Source organism: Chelon labrosus (assembly GCF_963514085.1).
Source record: "Chelon labrosus genome assembly, chromosome: 7".
Taxonomy (NCBI): domain Eukaryota; kingdom Metazoa; phylum Chordata; class Actinopteri; order Mugiliformes; family Mugilidae; genus Chelon; species Chelon labrosus.
In genome coordinates, this window is record NC_140343.1 from 27554013 (window position 1) to 27573383 (window position 19371).

A 19371-nucleotide genomic window follows, 5' to 3' on the forward strand; every position below is an offset into this window, starting at 1 on the left:
GGATCTGCGGTTAGGGGGAAGTGATATCCATTCAGCCAAAATAGGGCCCACTCAGGTGGAACTTGCTTGTAATTTTGACACTGATTGCGCGAGAAATTGTTAAGTTATTGTTAGTCCTTTCATTTCCTCTCCTCTCTTCTCCTCTCCTCTCCTCTCCTCTCCTTTCATGACTCAGCTGTCTAATTTATCATCACATTGCCTTTAGAACAAGCAGCACTTTCACCATCACCCGGCACGTGACCAGACTCTCTCCTGTGTGCTTCATTGTGTCATATACCATAAATACATAGTGCTTATGGGTTCATTAAACTGTCATCGCTACTGTTTACCCCTACAGAGCGTGCACGCAATTAATTTGTCGCTGTGACAGATTATCTATACCTGTGTTATATATGTTTAGATGATAACATGGCTAAAGTCAGAGCAACAACATGTTCCTAGACTTTGTGCGTCTACAAAAAAGAATTCAATGTCTGATGGCTTTGTGCGATGGTAGACTCCAGTGCCTGCAGGTTTGTTCCAGGATGACATGCACTCAGTCTGCATCAAGCTGGTCAGTTCAGATTTGTTTACTGTCACGTTTTCTTTTTTAGACTCTTTCTTTCTATATATGTCTGATTTGTCTTTTTGCATTTTATAAACCAAATGATAAAACAGTTAATTGTAAAACCCTGCATGTTAACTGATCATTTTAGGTAAAATTTCCATCAGTACATGTATGTTTTTTTGTTTTGTTTTTTTTTGTCAAGGTTTTTGTTAGAATCAGTATTAATAGATTATTGAAGAGAACCTGTCAGTAGGCTGTCTGGAAGCAGCAGTGCTCCTTCTTAGCATATATTGAAAGGTGTATTTCTATGCATAGTCTAGATGCTCGGTCAAATTTAACATGTTCAAAGTCGAAGTCAGCTATATTGTTATTACAGCTACATGTACAGGACACACTAGGGATTGAAAATGCATTTCTCCCAGTGAAAACCACAAGACAATATATAAAATATATATGGAAAGTAAAAACAAAAAAACTACAAGTATGTTGTTCATATACATAGCATTCTGTTTTTAATGCAGTCATTTCCAGATTTCCTGAAATCCGAAATCACGACCAATCACAAAACTGTTTGCAAGCACATAGTGCTGAGGACGTGTCTGAACTTTGTCTCGATTGTCCTGTGAACACAAGCGTACTGTGTGAAATACTCACTCCTGTCATCATTAAATGATGAGAATATTTGATTAAATGTTTTGGAAAAAACATTCAAATACTATGATGCAGTATGAGGATGGAGTCGTTGCTCTGCAGACTTTAGCATGGTGAATCATAGCTAAAGCAGCCATACTTAGATATATATATATATGCCACCAGCTACAAAGCAGGGTCATGAATCAGCTCTGTTTGCTGAGTGTCACAGTCAGACTCTCTTCTCAGGTCAACTGGAATGTGTGGTTGAGGCCTTGACCACTGCAAAGCAACTTTGGCCAGCCCCTCGATCTTTTTCCTCTTCCTCTCTGTTTCTGTCCCATTTGTTTTCCTCTTGACAGAGTGGAAGGGCTTTCATCGGGTAAGAATACAATGTCACTGTGTAAGCTTCACACTTGGCAGCTGTCTCTCCTCCGTCTAACAAGGACACTTTATAACACTGTGTGGAGAGTGCAGTGGCCAGAGGAAACTGAAGTTCATTTAGTCCGCTCCGCTCCGCACTGCGCACACATCACATTTCATGTATTTTAAGTCATGTTTTCCACCCTTGTGTGGTTCATTTGTTTGCTGTAGTTAGGGGGACGATCTAAGATCCAAGCATTCATGGGATGCAGCTAGATCAGTTTCTTTACCCCAGCTTCTCTTTGTCTCGCTCTGTGGACGAAACTGGTACATTCACATGGACTCACAGTCAGACAGAGCACACTTTCGGGTACTAAATGTGTTCAGAATGGTTGGCTGTTTTCTTCTTTATCCTCCCTTTCTAAGATTTGCATTATCTCACCTTTCCTTCTGTCGTGTAGTCGCCCTTGTGTTTCTTCTTCCCTGTCTCTCCCCACCCGCCATTTGGTGTTAAGTTTCCATAGCCACATAGCTAGTAGCTATATCTATAGTGCAAATCACAAGTTTTAAGGGCTTTTAATGGGACTCACTGACGTCTGGTAGCGAATACAGGAGTTGTTCTATGAAAATCAGTCGCCAAGGTGAGCTGTGAGATGTGAGCCAGTCTACGCAGGCACGGCCAGTCTTAAGATACTCGCCTGACAAGACATGATATTTGAAATTCAAATTCTGGTTCATACATCAATTGTACGAGGCATCACCAAGACTGTATACTGTGCAGTCAGTAAAAGGCAAGTCAAGTTGAATACTCTAAGTTTAAAGCTAGTAAACAGTGTAGTGTATTAATGTATATGTATAAATATACAGATCAAAGTATTCTAAAGAGAAATGAATTGATTTCTGACTATTAAATATGAAAGCTAAAACAGTGAGATAGATGAGATGATAGATAGATATTCAAAATACTATTAGCACTTGAAAGTACTTATGTATATATATTATATATATATATATATATACGTATAGATATTGTGTACAGTACATAGTGAGATATAAAAGATATGTAGTTGTAAGATATACATATGAAATTTAAAATATATAATGCTATAGATATATTGTAGTAGCAAGTAGTAGCAGAGCAACCACAGTCCAGTTGGTTCCTCACAGGAAGGCGTTGCAGAGTCCTGAGGTACAAATGACCTCCTCAACCTGTCCATGGAGCAGGACAGAGACAGCATCCTGTCACTGAATGAGCTTCTCTGTCTGACTGTGATGTCGTGTAGAGGGTGGTGGACATTGTTCATGATGGACCGGAGTTTGTTCAAGGTCCTTGCATCAGAGCGTACTAGCTTGCATACCGTACTAGCTTGTCCAGCCTCGAGGTAGTTGCAGGATTGCGTTGTTTGATTGAGCGCAGAGGTCTTTAGTCCCTCTGTTAGATCACGCACAGCATCGTGTGTCTACTTTACCCCTGGTATAATCCATATCTGGATCAATCATTTAACTTGAATCCAGGCATCCAGTCATCATTTTGTCTCCATTAAAGTGTTAATGTAATGCAGGGCCTCTCTACAATAAGATTCTGCCTTGTTCGATACACAAGCACAAGTTATTAGCTGTCATGTCATGTGGTTCAGTAGGTCGTAGTAATTGTATTAATGTACACTAAGGATGGGAATTAATAGGGAGTGCTCAATAAGATGCCATATTGAATCTTAAGGTGCCAGTTTCATGATGTTGACGTTTTTGTTCAGCATTACAGAAATCTTTGTTTAAAAGCTATTTTTATAATGCATCATGAGTTTGTCATTAGCTCCAAATGTTGTTTAGTCACATACTGTATGTACTTCTGACTGTCACAAGACTGCAGTATGTGACTTATAATCCACTCTGACCATTAAATCCTGCATATATTATGTCATTCATTCATGCCAAAACTTGTTTGCACTAAGAGAAGTTGATGCTGGAGGTTATGTACCTTGTGTGCCTTGTCATCGTACCCCATATTTGTTTTCACTTTCCATCCCATGCTCACTCATAAGCAAAAGAAGAGTAAGCATTCTTTCACCCACTCTAAACAACCAGAACCACAGTTACATGACCACAAATATTGGTAATGTTTTCATAAAAAATAAATAAATGTTTCTAAAATCAACCCAAATTCTAGCAATGATCCTTCCTCTGCGTGTGTGTGTTTGAAGACAGCTTTAGATTATCTGTGTGTGAGTAACCTATGGTGAGCTAATGAAGCTCCTTCTGTTGGTGTTTACATCCATTGCTGAGCCAAAACAGTTTGACACATCCTACTATGCTGCTGGTTCTTTGTGTGCAGCCCTGCTGTGTAGTTTGCAACAGATCCATTAAATCCCATTTTATTTCAGTTGCAAGTTGGAGTTTCTGCAGTTCAAACTTGTTCCAGTGCATCCCCCAACAGTGTGTTACTGTCTTGTGGATCGTCCTTCCTCAGATCACAGTCTGCAGAGGCTCACCACTGCTGACCAGGAGCACCTAACAAGCCTGGTTGGAGCCTTTACACCTGCCCATTATTATTTTGAACTGAAGAAGCCACTTTAACGTGGGGTGAAACGTCTTCAAGAAGTCCAGTTGCCTTTGTTTTAGCTTTGGTTTTAGATATTCAGTGTTATTCCCTCATCTCTTTTTGCTCCACAGGCTCACAGACATGCATTTATACTCGTACACAACGTCATTCCTCATTCTCTCTGTGTTGCCAACAGCATGCATGCTGTACTGCATAATAAATGACAGCCATATGTCTTCTAGCTGTCACTTTGGACAGAGAGCAGCTATCATAACACCGAGGCTTACTCTCTTTATGTTGCCTTTTTAGAAATATGAGGATTTGAATGTGTGTTACAATCACACAAACTACTTTTTGCTCCATCTGTGTAATGTGAACATATGTAATGGCAGAGGCTGAAACAGCAATATAACAGATATATACTCTACAGGATGGTAGTCATCTGACTCCAGTGAAAACCATATGACCAGAAATCACAAGTCTGATGTTCTTGCTCAGAGCAAAATGTAAAAAAGTAGGCTGAATGCCACTTAGTGTTTGTGCTGCTGTACAGTGTATCTGTGTAGGGAGAGTGGACATCTTCAGCCAAAATGTCCTTATTATGAGTAGTGAGTGAGGTGGATGAACCCAGCCTAGGTAGCTTATTTTGTACTGGTGTTTCCAGTTCCACATTAGATAGCTTTAACATAAATACATTGCTCTTAGCAGACCAGTCTACTTTATAATTCAATAACAAGTGTGTGCACCACAGTATATAAGGAAATAGGACTGAGAAGCCAAGGAAAATAGAGAAAGGAAACTAACTCCAGCTGTGTTTCGTGTCAGAAAAGAGGATACTCAAACATAACAAGTAGCAGAGGCTGTTATGTGTTGGTTACTTGCCATTAGCAAGAAGATGTTGTCAAACTGTAGACGATCACATCTCATGTTTCTCGAAGTTATTCAGAAGTAGGTGTGAAGCGGGGTCAGACATATTATAAAACACCATTTTCATGGCTGTATAATCATAAAAAATTGTTGTATTATCCTTTATAAAAGTAGGACGCAGTCAACAAATTGGTATTGTTAAGAAACATAATGCTGCTTTGCAAATATGTAATAGTAGTAGTGGAAGCAAGTGTATGCATAAACTTAATCCCATGAACGTGTTTGGCTGTGACGGCTGTGCATGTTTGCTTTGATGCTCCAGGAGTTAATTTGAGAAACAAGTATGAGGTTAATGCCTCCTATGGGATCCACTAATAGGCTAGACCTTCTCCTCACCAGTGCACCTGTTCACTCTCTCTCTCTCTCTCTCTCTTTCTCTTTCACTCTCTGTGTCATATTGACACACGCAGTAAGTGTTGCGAGATATGCATACCCCTGCCCTACCCTTTTCTTATTTGAATATGAGTGTTTAGACAGCAAGAACTGAAACTACTTGGTTAATTTTGCCTTTGCTATACTTGTTATGCCTGCCAGCAGACTGAGAGCAAGATACGTTTTATTCATCCGTTTAACAGTATCAAGATGTTTGAGAACAAATAGGTACAAGCTTCCTATTGGATAATTACTGCATGGGTGATTATCTTTCAGCTGGCGACAAGTTATTTAACCCCAACTGATGCAATGAGTAGCTTCTCATTTCTTAAACAACCATGTTGAAAGACACATCCTGTAGTCGTGGAAAAGGTGTTAGTCTGTTTGAGAAGGGTCAAATCATTGGTATGCATCAAGCAGAGAAAACGTGCTGGAGAAGGCTTTGCACAGTGGTCAGACTCTCCCATCATCAATACAAGATCTTGGTGAAAAATGAATGCAGCACTGGATGGAAATAAATCTGGTGACATTGCAGAAGCTTATCGAGACAATGCCACAGCAAAGCTAAAGGCGGTCCAGCGAAATATTAGTGTGTGACCTTTTTTTTTTTTGGTGGCGACTGTTTTTTTGGCCAGACAGTGTATAATTAGATTCCCACTCATCAGAAGGTCATCGTGGCACCTGAAAATTTGCTTAATTATAGTGAGACTGCACAATAGTCAGAGTCAAATGTTTCAGGAGGTGTGTTTACCCAGCCTATGGCTGTGACCTGTTAGGCTGCGGGTCAACGGTGTTTGTCCAGTCACGCACTGACTTGCAAATCAGCTTGCTCGGTGGCGACAGCCTCTTTGGATCATGTGCTTTTAATCAAATCAAGTTCAGCATAATCCAGCTGTGTTTGACTAGCTATCGCGGGTAAAGTGAGTCTTCCTGGTTTGCCAGCAGTCCAGGAACGTCCGTATGGAAAACCGAAGACCATTAAATGCTGTTTGATCTACATTAAACTGTCCAGATGTGCTTTAGACTTATAGTACATTTCATGGCGGTTACTAACTTTACTACTGTACATTTCACTTATCAGTTACAACGCTGATAATGACAAACTGCCTGAATTAAATGGTAAAAATGACAGTTGGACATTTGTTGCCTTCAAGTGCCTGTTGGAAAGAAATTGTAGTAGGGTAATTATGGAGGTTGAATACGTCATATATTTAAATTACCAACATGTTTTAAAACATCTGGTTTTCCTGCTGGCACATGTCAGGCGTAATTAGTTTCTGTGTACATACAGCATATGTGTATGTGTTCATTCTCAGAGTGATTAATTAATGAGTCACTGCTTCTCTTCTAAATCATTCACAGTCGTCTTGAGTCATGGTGAGCTGATTCGTCAGAGGGCCTGGCAGAACTGATCAGAGTCCATTTCTTGTTGTTTAGTCACATACAAATTAACAGCTGACTCGCTCCCAGCACGCATCGGCCGTAGTGGTCCTCCATTTAGGAGGCAGGATATGGATGGGGAGAGGTCAGGACTGAAAAAGCTGCCATTATTCAACATTAGTGAGAGAGAGAGAGAGAGGGAGAGAGAGAGGCTCTTTAACTGCCCCAGCTTTTATAGGGTACTGAAATGTGGGGAGAAAGTGGGGTGGGGGTGACATGCTACAAAGGTGGTGTGCTATGTGCCATAATCTACTGGAGGGCCCCACATTTAGCGCTTCTTGGTATGACTTCACTCCCACGTTTCTGTTATTTTTATTATTGCTGCTTCACTGCATACACCTCATATTTGTTTAGTGATTCTGTAGGTGTCCAGTCAGAGCTGGGTAGACGAAATTAATGGAAGACCATCTTTTATAACATGTAAGAGGAAGTAAAGGAAGCCGTCTATGTCAAATTGGAAAACCCCTCTCTGAGCAGGGTAGGTGGACTGAGATGTAATCTGGCATCAATTTACAACACAGTCTGAACATCTGTCCTTCAGAATTTTCACCCCCATTCACACCTGAGACTGGAGCCTCTAGCAGATAATGGGCTAGAGTACCATTCATTGAGGAAGGAAAACAGGATCAAAACAGTTTCCTCCATTTACAGATAAGTAGCCACAGATGTTCCTATTTAAAACCCAACTCCCCACCAGTCTTTTATAAGTGAAGAAGCTACTTGGATGAGTGGTGAACTCCGGCACTGAACAGGGTTCGCAAAATACAAGGATTTGAGCAAAAATAAGTATTGTCCCTCTCCTTCTGGTACTCCCTCTGGCGAATGAGCTTTGTCCCCAGTGACAGCTGTACTCTCACCACCTTGTTAAGACCACGAAGGGAGATGAGTGAGATCATTTCCTCTTTATATAGTCAGATAATCTTTACACTATTTAGAAGTGTGGTGGCAGAAGTGAGGACGCACAGTGTCATGGTGGTTAGCACTGATGCCTCACAGCAGTAAGGTTCCCGGGGTTGAATCCAGGGGGACTGGGGCCTTTCTGTGTGGAGTTTGCATATTCTTCCTGTGTGGGATAATAATTTGTGATTCTAAATTGTGAATGGTTGTCTGAATCCCCAGTTGCTCTCAGTGCGTGGCACTGGTGTGTGAATGTGCTCGTGTGAGTGAATGGGTAGATGTGTCTGTGACTGCAAAGGGCTTTGAGTACCAATAGGTAGAAAAGCGCTATATAAAAGCAAGGCCATTACTGTACCCCGTCTCTTGGCTGATGACAGCTGGGATAGGCTCCAGCCCTCCCGCGACCCTTCACAGTTACAGAAGATGAGTGATATTCAGAAGTGTAATGAATGTGACATCTGAAGTAATGACACACTAAGGTAAAAAAAAAAGTGGATTCTAACCTACTTACAGCCCCAGAAAGTTCTATAAGACGCTATAATCAGGGTTGCATAAATTGTTAATCACAGATAAATAGGCTATATTTACTCACAATATATAGTATAGAACTCTCGGATATCCATTGGATTAGCCTTTGCAAACCCTATTGGCCCTCTGGAAAAAATATGTAAAGAGACCAGAGGGAGTCAGTGACAGAACTGGGTTTAAAGGTGACACTGAGACAGACAGAGTGACGTCAGCCTCACAGAGAGAAATCAAAGCTAGACAGAGCCAAAGAAATGAAAGAGGGTAAATGGGAGAGCAGACCCTATTGAACAGAGCTGCACATGAGCCAGCATCCTGACTCACTGGCCCAGTTATATCTTCTTATGCAACAGGCCGGAGTCCATTCACCCTCTTTCCTCTCTCATCACTCACCTCCAGGAAGTGCAGAGGGAGGAAGACTGAAATCTTGCAATGTCGGGCAACTCCAGATAAGCTGGGAAATAGAAATGAAAAGGGGGTAAAGACTGATGTGGAAGGACTGGAGTGGAAAGATGATGGCCAGAGCTGTTAGTCACACTGTAGGGCTTTGCCATCATCCCTACATGGTTGCTAAGGGAACGAGTCATTTGTCAGCAAGTCTCCCTCACACTGACTGTTCTCCTTTCATACACACTCGGCCTCTATAATTTCTTCTTGGTGTATCTTCTATTTACCTTTCTCCCCCTGCTTTAATGATCAGTCTCTCTCTTCAGCAGGGAAAGAGAGGCAGAAAGGGACAGTGAAATGAAAGCCAGCGATGCCTTAGAGGACGAGTTCAGCCAGAGTCTGTCTGTCAGGGAGAGGGAGGATGAGAGGGGAGAGCTGTTGAATGGCCGTAGGTCCCAGCTGAGTGTAATTCAAGGCCCTGTCATTTATCTGACAGAGGGCGAGTGGATTATCTCAGTGTCCTTGACCCACTATACCCCCGCTTTGTAGGCTAGCACAGAAAACGAAAGGGTGGCTAGATAGATAGAGTGGGTGGACAGACCCAGTAACGTGGTGGGCTGGGGGTCACACAAACAGTAACTAGAATGGAACCATGGGGAGGCTGTTATATAATCACTCAGAAACTTCATTTAAAAATGTATCCGTGTGGCTTTGGTTGGTTAAATGTCCCAAACTGGTTAAGATAGCAACATCACAATTGAGCCTTCTGATTAGAAATTGTAGTTGTGATTCAACAAAATGCGAAGTGTGGGTACAGCAGAGTAAATAACCATACATTAAAACTGAAAACTGGTGAGAAGACTAGCACATTTTCCACTGTCCGCCAATGTTAGCATGGTTGCTAATGTTGGCTGTCTTGTCTCCATGGTACTTCTAAACTCTACTATTACAGGTCTTATATTTTTCAGTAGGAACAGACTCCAGCATGGCTTTTGTCTAACCTAGGAACAGTAGCATAGGAAGTGCCCTCTGGTTGACAGTCAGCAGACCAATCAGACGGTCAGAGGGTCAGTCGTTGGTACGAGTAACTGAACCTCAAGCACAAATCTGCTAACAGCCGACTCAACTGTCATGTCACTTGTTCCTAGTGCCATCTCACATCACTAAAAAATAACCAGCAGCAGAACACCGATCTTAACACCTAACTTATCACAAACTTATCATAAGTAGGCATTTTGGGGTTGTTGCTGTAGGAATAAACTTGTAGCTTTATCATGTGGTTGATTAGTAATCCTGAGGCAGCACTGTTTTAAAATGATTAAATGCAATCTAGAGACTTTAGAATAGGAATAGAGCAACTAGAGGTTTGTAATCCTTGGAAGAAGTGCTTCACAAACCTGGAAAGTAATCACATCTGTGATTGTTTCATCGTTCAACACTAGTCTGTCTTTTGGATTTCATTATGGGCTGTGTTTGGACGGATACGGAGAAATACCTCTGCACACAACTGGATAGTCGTACAACCAATCCGAGCCCTTTTGTTGTAAAGAAATTCAACTCCACTGCACTCAGATGATGACGTGTATGACTACATCGCTGTTACCTGCTGTCCATCACTGCATAAAACGTACCCAAACTGGCCCAGCAACCATGGAGCGTTTCAGCTGTTCTTGTCACAAAATAACATTTGTGAATAACAACATTTGTTTTTTGTGCCTGGCCAGCGTCCTGTGTGTCTGGACTCCGTCTCAACCTTTCCCACTGCATATCAAAAGCAGAGCAAAGTTCACTTTTTTTTTCTGATTTAGCTTGGGGTGGCCTTAATCAAGCAGAGTGCAGATGCATAAGAAAAAATGCATCGATAAACTACCAAAGCCTTCAGTAGTCATGACTAACTACAACTGTAGTATGGAGTTTCAGAAGTTGTGACAACCATCCTGAGTTTAAAAAAAAAAAGGACTTCTCCATTCAGACACAGCACTACTGACTTCTTGCATGTGTTTGATGTGTAAATATAGCCACAGAGCTGCTGTAGCTAGTACAAAGGATAACACATGGATATGGTGAAAATGATTAGAAACAAGACTGGACAGATGATACAGGAGTGTGGGACAGAAGTGAACAGAACAGACAGGATGTGGATGTTGGAGCTTTTCCAGCAGATGGACCAGTTATGATTGCGATTAAGAAGTGAGATATGAGCTGCAGAGGCAGTGCTGGTGTTTGCAGTAACATGTATCAGCCTCTAGTGTATTTCAGCCTTGAGTGTGCGTAGGCTTATGTTTTTGAGTGTATCGAGGGTAGGTGATGTGTTGGAAGACTGGGGGGTATGCTGTGTGCTGACAGCTGGCTTCTATAAATAAATGTCGCAGGCAGGGGGGAGACACAGGGGTGGAGAGAGCGAGAGAGAGAGAAGGAACGAGGGAGCTAAGAGGGACAAGAAATAAAGGGGAAGGAGGCGGGCTGAGAGGAGGAAGAAGGAGGAGACGGATGGGAGGGCTGATAGAGAGCGACTGATACAGATGTACTGAGAGGCTTAAAAGAATGCGGTGCTCTCCGGTCATGACTTACTGAACATGCACCACATGGTCCACACGTTTCACCCAATCAGAAGCTCCGGCTGGGGTCATGTGCCCCCCTCCATGCTGCCTATCTTACTCAACATGTGTCACGACTGAGAACCGCAAGTCTGTTGCAGTTACATTTTCTCTAACATCTGCGTTTCCCTGTCAGCTTCCTTCCCCGTCAGGTTTTGACTCCCGCTTTTGTGACGCAGGGACTCGTCAAAGAGAAATAAATAAAAAACACAAATAAAGGGATGTGAAAATACTAAAAGATAGGTCAGAAACAGCAGGTAGAAGACAGGATACAGACACCGTGTCATGTTTTTATCGCACAGACAGGAAATGCACAGAATGAATTCTTGCTCCTTAGCCGAAGCGGCACTCACTCCATTAATTTGTCATGTCTGTTCCCTGAGCCGTGTCGGATCAGGTCCTGAGGAACAGCAGCTTGGTAACAACTGATTGAGACGTACTGTATCACTGACACAGGCATCTTTCACTTTCCTGCCTCCAGTTACCGTTTCATAGGCCCTCCTCATTGGTGTCTACGTACGTGTGCCATTTTGTATATGAGGCGGTGAGCTGGTTTTGGTTTCCTGTCTTGGCGCAGCAATGAAACACTGAACACCTGCCCATCTCACTAGCTGATGTAGCTGTCCTTCCATTTTATCTGACTTCTTTGCCTCTATGTGTGTCTTTCCTTTGTTGGGAGCTGATTATTGTCACATCCCAAGCATTTGATAAAGATTATTTCTATAATTTGGATGATTATGTTTCAGAGGTTCTGCTGTCACAAGAGAGAGACAACAGAAAAATTTGAGGGGAAAGGTGGGAGCATTTAGGGGAGCAAGATTAGGGAGGATGAGAAGGAAGATAACACGGCCCCACCAGTGAGTGGGTGGGTGGAGTCGCTGTTATCATGCTACATCAGTACGTCAGGGGCCTTCTCTCCAACTTCCTCTATTTCTGCATGCATCACAAACCATAAGTAGACTCGTGAACGACGCTTTTCTGTGGGCAGATAATCGCATGGTCATGTCGTTAATGAGTGAAATGTTTTTAAGTATAACAAACCCCTCCTAAAAAAGACATCTAAATATCTTAACAGCATCCTGATACTGTCAGCAGCACTGGCAGCCAGCCACTAGAGTCATCTTACACTTTCTATCAATATAAATGAATCACTAGAATACAGCTTAAAAAGTAGAGGAGGCTGTCTAGAATGTCAGTTAATAAGTTATCTTCATCTAGTTCAGTTTTTAAAGGTAGTTCAGCCGTTTGTCTTCGTTTTCACATGATCCAGCTGACCGATATCCAATATTTTTGCTGGTGTCACTGAAAATAAAAAAAAACCAAAAAAAAAAACACTCATTTACCAGCTTGCCAGGAAGGCCTTAACAAAATGAATGCAGCAGCAGCCCTGCGATAAATTGTCCCTTTCGTAAAGATTTAAACTGTATTAGAGAGGTGCTGATTCAGCTTCGTGTTCATTTGGAAAGCCTTTATGTGGCTGAACTGCACTTAAACTGTTAATCGGTCCATCCTGGTTATATGAATCATGATGGATTAAATATTGGACACCTCTCAGTGAATAATGCAAAATTAACTTAATTATACCATCGTCGGTGGTAGGATAGATTGCTGGGCTGTTTTAGGCCGTTATGGATTTATTTTTTGTTGATTCTATTTGCGGCTAAATGCAATAAAATGTTCTCTGCATTCGCAGGAAAGCAACTCTCCACAATGAAACAAAACCAACATAATGAATTCATTAGCTCAGTCACCACAGAGTCCATTACAAGACTGTGCACAATGTGTTTCTGTTTCACCGCCGCACGTATTATAATGTAAAAGAAAACCGTCTAAATGCTCCTCTGGCCGTGAAACTGCAAGAGGCAGCTTATTTAAGTCTTGTCTCCCCTGTCTGACGGTGACTCTCGTCTCTGCTCTGTCCCCGCAGCCTCTTGCCCAGTGGTGGAGGCTTCTGCCCAAAGATGCTGCCAAGATGCCGGAGAGCGCGTGGAAGCTGGTCTTCTACACCATGTCATGGTCCTACAGCACCTACCTGCTCTTCTTCACCTCCTACTCCTTTTTCCATGACCCTCCCTCTGTCTTCTACAGTAAGATACACACCAGTGGGCGCTGAATGTTATTTATTTAACATGTGTTCAGTCAGTCTGAACTCTCCTCATATACATTACATTAAAGGTGCAATAAGTAAAATTGTGTAGTACATTTATCTAAAAGGGGTCAGGGTAGTTTTTGTTAGTTCGCCCTCAGATACAGAAACAAATTTCATCATGATGTGTTTGCTAAGTGTTTTAATATTCACTCAGAGGGCACTTCAACTATTGTACTGATAATTAGGAGTAAAACTAGCAACTATTAACTAAATACGGCAATTTTTGTTCCTTAGCCAGTCTTTCTTTCATTTCAACTGTGCACGGATATTGTGACTATCATAGCCTGATGCTGCTGCTAGATCTTTCAGCAGATCAATTTAGAAATTGAGGATAAAGGCAAAAAGAAAAACAAATATATTTCTTTTTCTTCCTTTAAACAATTTATTTCTTTGTGGCTTTGTGGCGTTTTATATATAAGCTGTCCTAAGAAAATTATCCATGGTTCATGGTGCTGTAACTGAGACAGTTTCTTACCTAACCTCTGAGGGTAGATAAGGAGCTGAAGCCTTTTAATCTAATGAAACAGCAGGCGGCGCTGCCTAATCCTATAGAGACTCGTGGGGGGTAAAAGTCCACTTTGAGTATTCAAATAGGGAGATATTTATAGAGGTGTATACAGGATATGCACTCTGGTGGTTCTTGCAATTCTTTGCCTTTAAGTGATCGCATGTTCCTATTGTTCTCAATACAAAAAAATTTTTACATTAGTAGCAGAAACTGTACATGACATTCAACATTTCTTTATTATTTAATATAGAGCACACCACAACAGTTTTAAAGCAATGATTTGCATAATAGTACCTTGTGGAGAACATGACTGTGAGGTTGTGCACTGCTTATAGCTAATGGAGGATGGATGCACACTGGGGAGTTCACATAAATCCACCCATGTCTTTTATAGTCTTTCAGCTTCTTCCACCAGACACAGAGGTGTCAGGACTCCTGAGTGGAGCTTGAAAAGGCTAGTTGACAGCGCCAGGTTCATCTTTAATAGCTACTTCTCCTCTAATAGCTGTCAGCCTGAGATGTGTACAGAAGCAGCGTAATAAGGTTAGACCGTGAGGGGGAGGGAGAGAAAGGAAGGAGGCGATAGACAGAGACGTGAAGCTACTAAGAGAATTTGGGAAAGAGAAAAGCTGCAGTCTCCTCCAGAAAAAGAAAGGCTCCAGTTCCCATGCCACCCCCTTTGGCAGCTCTCCTGTTGTATCCATCTAGCGGCCTTCTTCTCAATGTTTAATGACGGAAGGTCCAATCAATAAACATTACACAAGGCCCCAGCGTAACCCCATCTCACCAGAGACTAACCGTACTCAAACATCGGAGGAGAAAGTTTCCGTCCAACATCCGATAGGTTTCTGAGACATGAGCCAACCTCATAGCCTTAACGTACATTTGGCCCTTTTTCCTTGAGGTACTTGAGAAACCCTCAGTAATGCCCTCGAGGGTAAACATGATCCCTCCAGCCTCTTCTCATAATAACAGCTGACACTGTGCGCCTGGCATTCTCCCCGGAAGTTATTGTATGTAATTCAATCTCTGGTGATAGTGGTTATGATATATTTACGTTCATATGGGTGTACGTTTATATATAACAATGATCATGCTGTATATACAATATATTCATTATCAACAGCAGCCGGCGAATCCTCCGTTACTTCTCTTTTTATGTAACCATGCTATTATAAATTAAAGATTGTCCATAATTTACAGGTGATTAAATGAAGTGTCCACAAACTAAAAGTCCAAATGTAAATCCACCTTAGAACCTAATGACTTATTACAACCCTGAATAAATTTCATTTAACCTTTAATCGTTTTATTGGATTTTGAATGGGATTAGATTAATTCAACTTTATCTGCCTTAACAGTGATATGATTTAATCTCCTGGTGTGATTAATTTGAGTACTGACTGTTTCATTTATCATACAAGTACAGTAAACCATTTAATGTGTTTTTCCGATTTCAATCTCACGGCAAAAAAATGTCCGACATTTTTTGAATTAAAAAAAAAAAAAAACGAAAATGAAACCTGGCAACAGCACAGCAGACCACATTTTGGCACGGATAAAAAAGGGCCTACACCGCTCGAGCCTGCACTGATAAGCTCTGAGCCTGAAGTAAATAGGCCTGTTGGTATGCCTGTTCCCAACTCTGTGATAGCTGAGATACGGTCTCCTCCCTCTGTTTTATTGTGGGAGCAGCTGGGCTTGATCCTCAATTACAAACAAGGAAACAGAAAGAAAGTACAATTACAATACGCATGCACGACAATCTATTTATACAATGTGAAAATGTGATCATCTGATAAAATGGTAGTTATTAGAGGCTGGAAGGACTTGTGCACCGTTTTATGTGACTATTAAATGTGTCATGCTGCTGCCACCTATAGACAGAATCTCTCCAAAAACAAATCTCTTTACCCAACATGTTGCCTAATTTCAGTCTTTTTTTATGCAACATGCAAGACCTGTGGCATATGGGAGAACTGGGTGAAATTAAATTGTGTTTGCACAGGAATATTAGAGAAATTACATTTTCATTAGCCATGTAAGCAGCTCAGTAAGAATGTCCAGCTAAAAAAATCATATAATATATATATATACATCGTATATATTCATCTCTTGACCTTTCTCCATATCTTCCCTGTTCCTCCAGACTGGAAGAGTGGTATGTCAGTGCCTACAGACATCGCCATAGCCTACCTGATCCAGGGCAGCTTTTATGGCCACTCCATCTATGCTACGGTCTACATGGACGCGTGGAGGAAGGACTCTGCTGTCATGGTGGTGCACCACATCATCACGCTGGCACTCATTAGCTTCTCCTACGCCTTCAGGTATTCTTGTCTGTTCTTGTTCAGGTATTCTTTAACATCCCAGCATCTGCCTGCACAATTTTATGTCACTGTTCAGCAGAAACTAGAACAGGAACAAGCAACCTGACCAAAGCCCAGGATCGTAAATGCAGAATTTCAATTCCCTTTCTATAACTAAAACGTGAAATAAACAGCATCACATTTGATCTTTCTTGTGCTCACTGAGTTGAATGTACAATAACTGATAGGACTTGTATTAGACACAAGTAGAAACATGTGCATACTGTAGCGTTTTCTCTCTGCTCTTCAGATACCACAATGTGGGGATTCTGGTGTTATTCCTGCACGACATCAACGACATTCAGCTGGAGTTCACCAAGCTTAACGTCTACCTGAAGTCCAGAGGAGGAGGCTATTTCCTGCTCAACGATGTGCTGTCCAACATGGGCTCTGTCAGCTTCAGTATCACTTGGTGAGGTTTGACACACACATAGAATGTGCTTGGCGTCTGACTCATTTTCTCTTTTGTCCTCTCGTCACAGTGAACTGTTTTGTACCCTTGACAGCTTCAGTTTTTCCGTCTGTCTCTTGTTCACCCCTGAATCTACTGAAGATGACTCAGGCTGACAATATTATGTATTTTTATTTCTGGTATTTATTCCTGTCTTGGTCTCTCACAGGTTCTGGTTCCGTCTCTACTGGTTCCCTCTCAAAGTACTGTACGCCACATGTGTGTCCAGCCTCCAGTCTGTACCCAGCATCCCCTTCTACTTCTTCTTCAACGCTCTTCTCCTCGCCCTGCTGCTCATGAACATCTACTGGTTCTTGGTGAGGACACACTGGTTTCTTATTTGAGCACAGAGAAGCATTCTCGGTTCGTGTTTGTTTGTCTGTCACAGCAGTGAATAAAACACTGGGATCTCTCTGTCTCTCCTCTCCCGTTTTGTGCAGTTCATTGTGATTTTCGTAGTGAAGGTGCTAAAGATGAAGGAGGTGAACGATGTGAGGGAGTACGAGGACGAGGACAGCAGCAAGGCAAGAGACCCTCAGGCAAAAAACAACGATGATGATGCTGGACATCACAACTCTGCCCAGGGGTGAGAGACGCCTTCAGTCTTGTTTACACTGGCACAGATATCACTGCTCAGGGTGGAAAATGACCATCTGTCAACTGTAGGCACATTTTCACTATAAATGTAGCTTATTTTTAGTAGCAGCCAGCTTTGACAGGAAACCAAACCAGCTGTCCTAATGTGCTATTTGTAGACTTTCTTCAAGACTTGAATGTCCTCTTTCAGTTCACCACAAGTTCTTTCACATCATTATGTCACACTAATGCTAGAGCTAGGCTTTACTGAAAGACATCCTTCATGAACACCTTTTTAAATACGTTACCACACGTGATCTTTCATTCTGTAATACTCCACACTAACCAAATGGAGATTTTATAGCCATGCTAGTAGCTCTGTGAGGCAGACACAGTGGTATTTTAGACTACACGCTAATACTATTAGCAGAGAGGCATGGGCACAAATATAGTGCTAGCATGCAGGTGTTTTTTTTTAGGTATGACGTTTATCTAACCTGAGCTGCTAGATGGTATGTCATTATTTATCACAAGCTAACATCAACCAGTCAGATCAATAAACCATCCGGTGTAGTGGGAGAGCTTCGAAGAGGGTAATTTAAAAGGAGTGAGCAGTTAGTGTTAGCTTGTCAGTGGACGATTTTAACAGATTTTGTCAGAAAACATTGTGCATAAAAGACACAGTTAGTCTCCACACCTGAAACACACATTGCTTTAAGCCTGACAAGGTGGACTGTTGTGTGATCTCGTGATTTCTAAAATCCCCCAAGAAGCTAGCTGCTGGACTGCATTCTTCACCATCACCATCTAAGTTTAGCATATTAGCATACCTTGTAAACTAAGTACAAACTAGAGTAAACTAGAGGCACGTGGAAGCTGTTAGCATTGCTAATAAAATGGTTTCTCATAACTATTGTCTAAAAATAAGATGGAGTTTTTCTGTTTAGTATTTAGTATTTCTAAAAAGATTAAGAATCCTAAGCCGTACAAAATTAAGTATTCCAAAAGCATTATGCTATTCTGTACAAGGAGAGGCCGGTCTAACCCACTGGCCAAAAGCACAACCAAATTCTTGCAGTTTCTGTTCCCGTTGTCAACCACAGTCAGTCACAGAGTTACACGCTAGAGCCAGACAACTTTAAATTCATCCTTAACATAACAGGAAGCTGTGGCTTTTATGGAAACTGTGGTATTTAATTTGGAATCCATTGTACACAATTGTGTACATTCAGTGCTATTGGATAAGAGTGGCCATCTGGATACATTTGTGATTGGTCAGTTAGATATATATATATATAATTCGAAAATGTTACACACAGCAAGTCATGTCTCTTAGTCAGTCACTTAGCAGGTACAATTGTGATTTAGTGTTTTAGTTTTACATATCATGGAAGGTATTGTAATTATTAAAGCTCTTAAGAAGAAAGTGCAGTGAATAATATGAAGTTTGACAAGTTTTCCAGTTTGGTAAACTTCCTAAGGTGCTATTGTGTTGCACAATGCAGCAGCCCCTTCCAATCTGTCAATCAGGAGTCTGCACTTTGTAGTGGTGAGCTTCAAACAAGAAAATGCTTCGCTGACTGAAAGCAGAGTCTATCTGTTTGTGCTTTTATCTGAACTTATGGATTCATCTGCCTTTATCTGAGGAGCAGCCGTGAGCCTCGTGGGTGACTGCCATGTGAATCCCTATCTCCTGCTGCTGGTTATCTTATTAGCCTTTGAGCACTGAAGACCCTTGTCTTCTTCACTCAGCATCATCATTATCATCATCATCATCATCATCATCATCATTAGCTCAGAAAAAACCTCGTCTTGTTGCGTTACAATGCAAACATTCAATAGCTCAGCAGGTCGAGAGTCTGACGTCCCTTCCTCCTCATCTGAAGACAGGTATACATGTAGAACCTCCAGAGCTCCCCTGAACTTGTGTAACCTACAGCACTCACAGATAGGATCAAACAGCCTGAGACCATATGGAGATGTGATTATGTGGTGCTCCTTATCTGCCTGGCCTTGAACACTTCTGATACCCTCTGTTCCTGCTAAAGCCACACATCTGCTGATGGCCTCAGCTGACAAGCTCGTTCCCACCCT

General features: G+C 41.7%; 1 protein-coding gene across 1 annotated transcript in view; it reads left to right on the forward strand.

The window, feature by feature from the left end:
* The window catches only part of cers1 (ceramide synthase 1), a 28394-nt gene that overhangs the window by 4956 nt on the left and 4067 nt on the right, over positions 1–19371 (forward strand). Inside the window, exons 2-6 of the mRNA XM_084548732.1 lie at positions 13152–13311; positions 16031–16211; positions 16501–16662; positions 16871–17018; positions 17142–17287. Coding sequence (XP_084404858.1) covers positions 13152–13311; positions 16031–16211; positions 16501–16662; positions 16871–17018; positions 17142–17287 — 797 coding nt within the window. The remainder of the gene's footprint in view (positions 1–13151; positions 13312–16030; positions 16212–16500; positions 16663–16870; positions 17019–17141; positions 17288–19371) is intronic.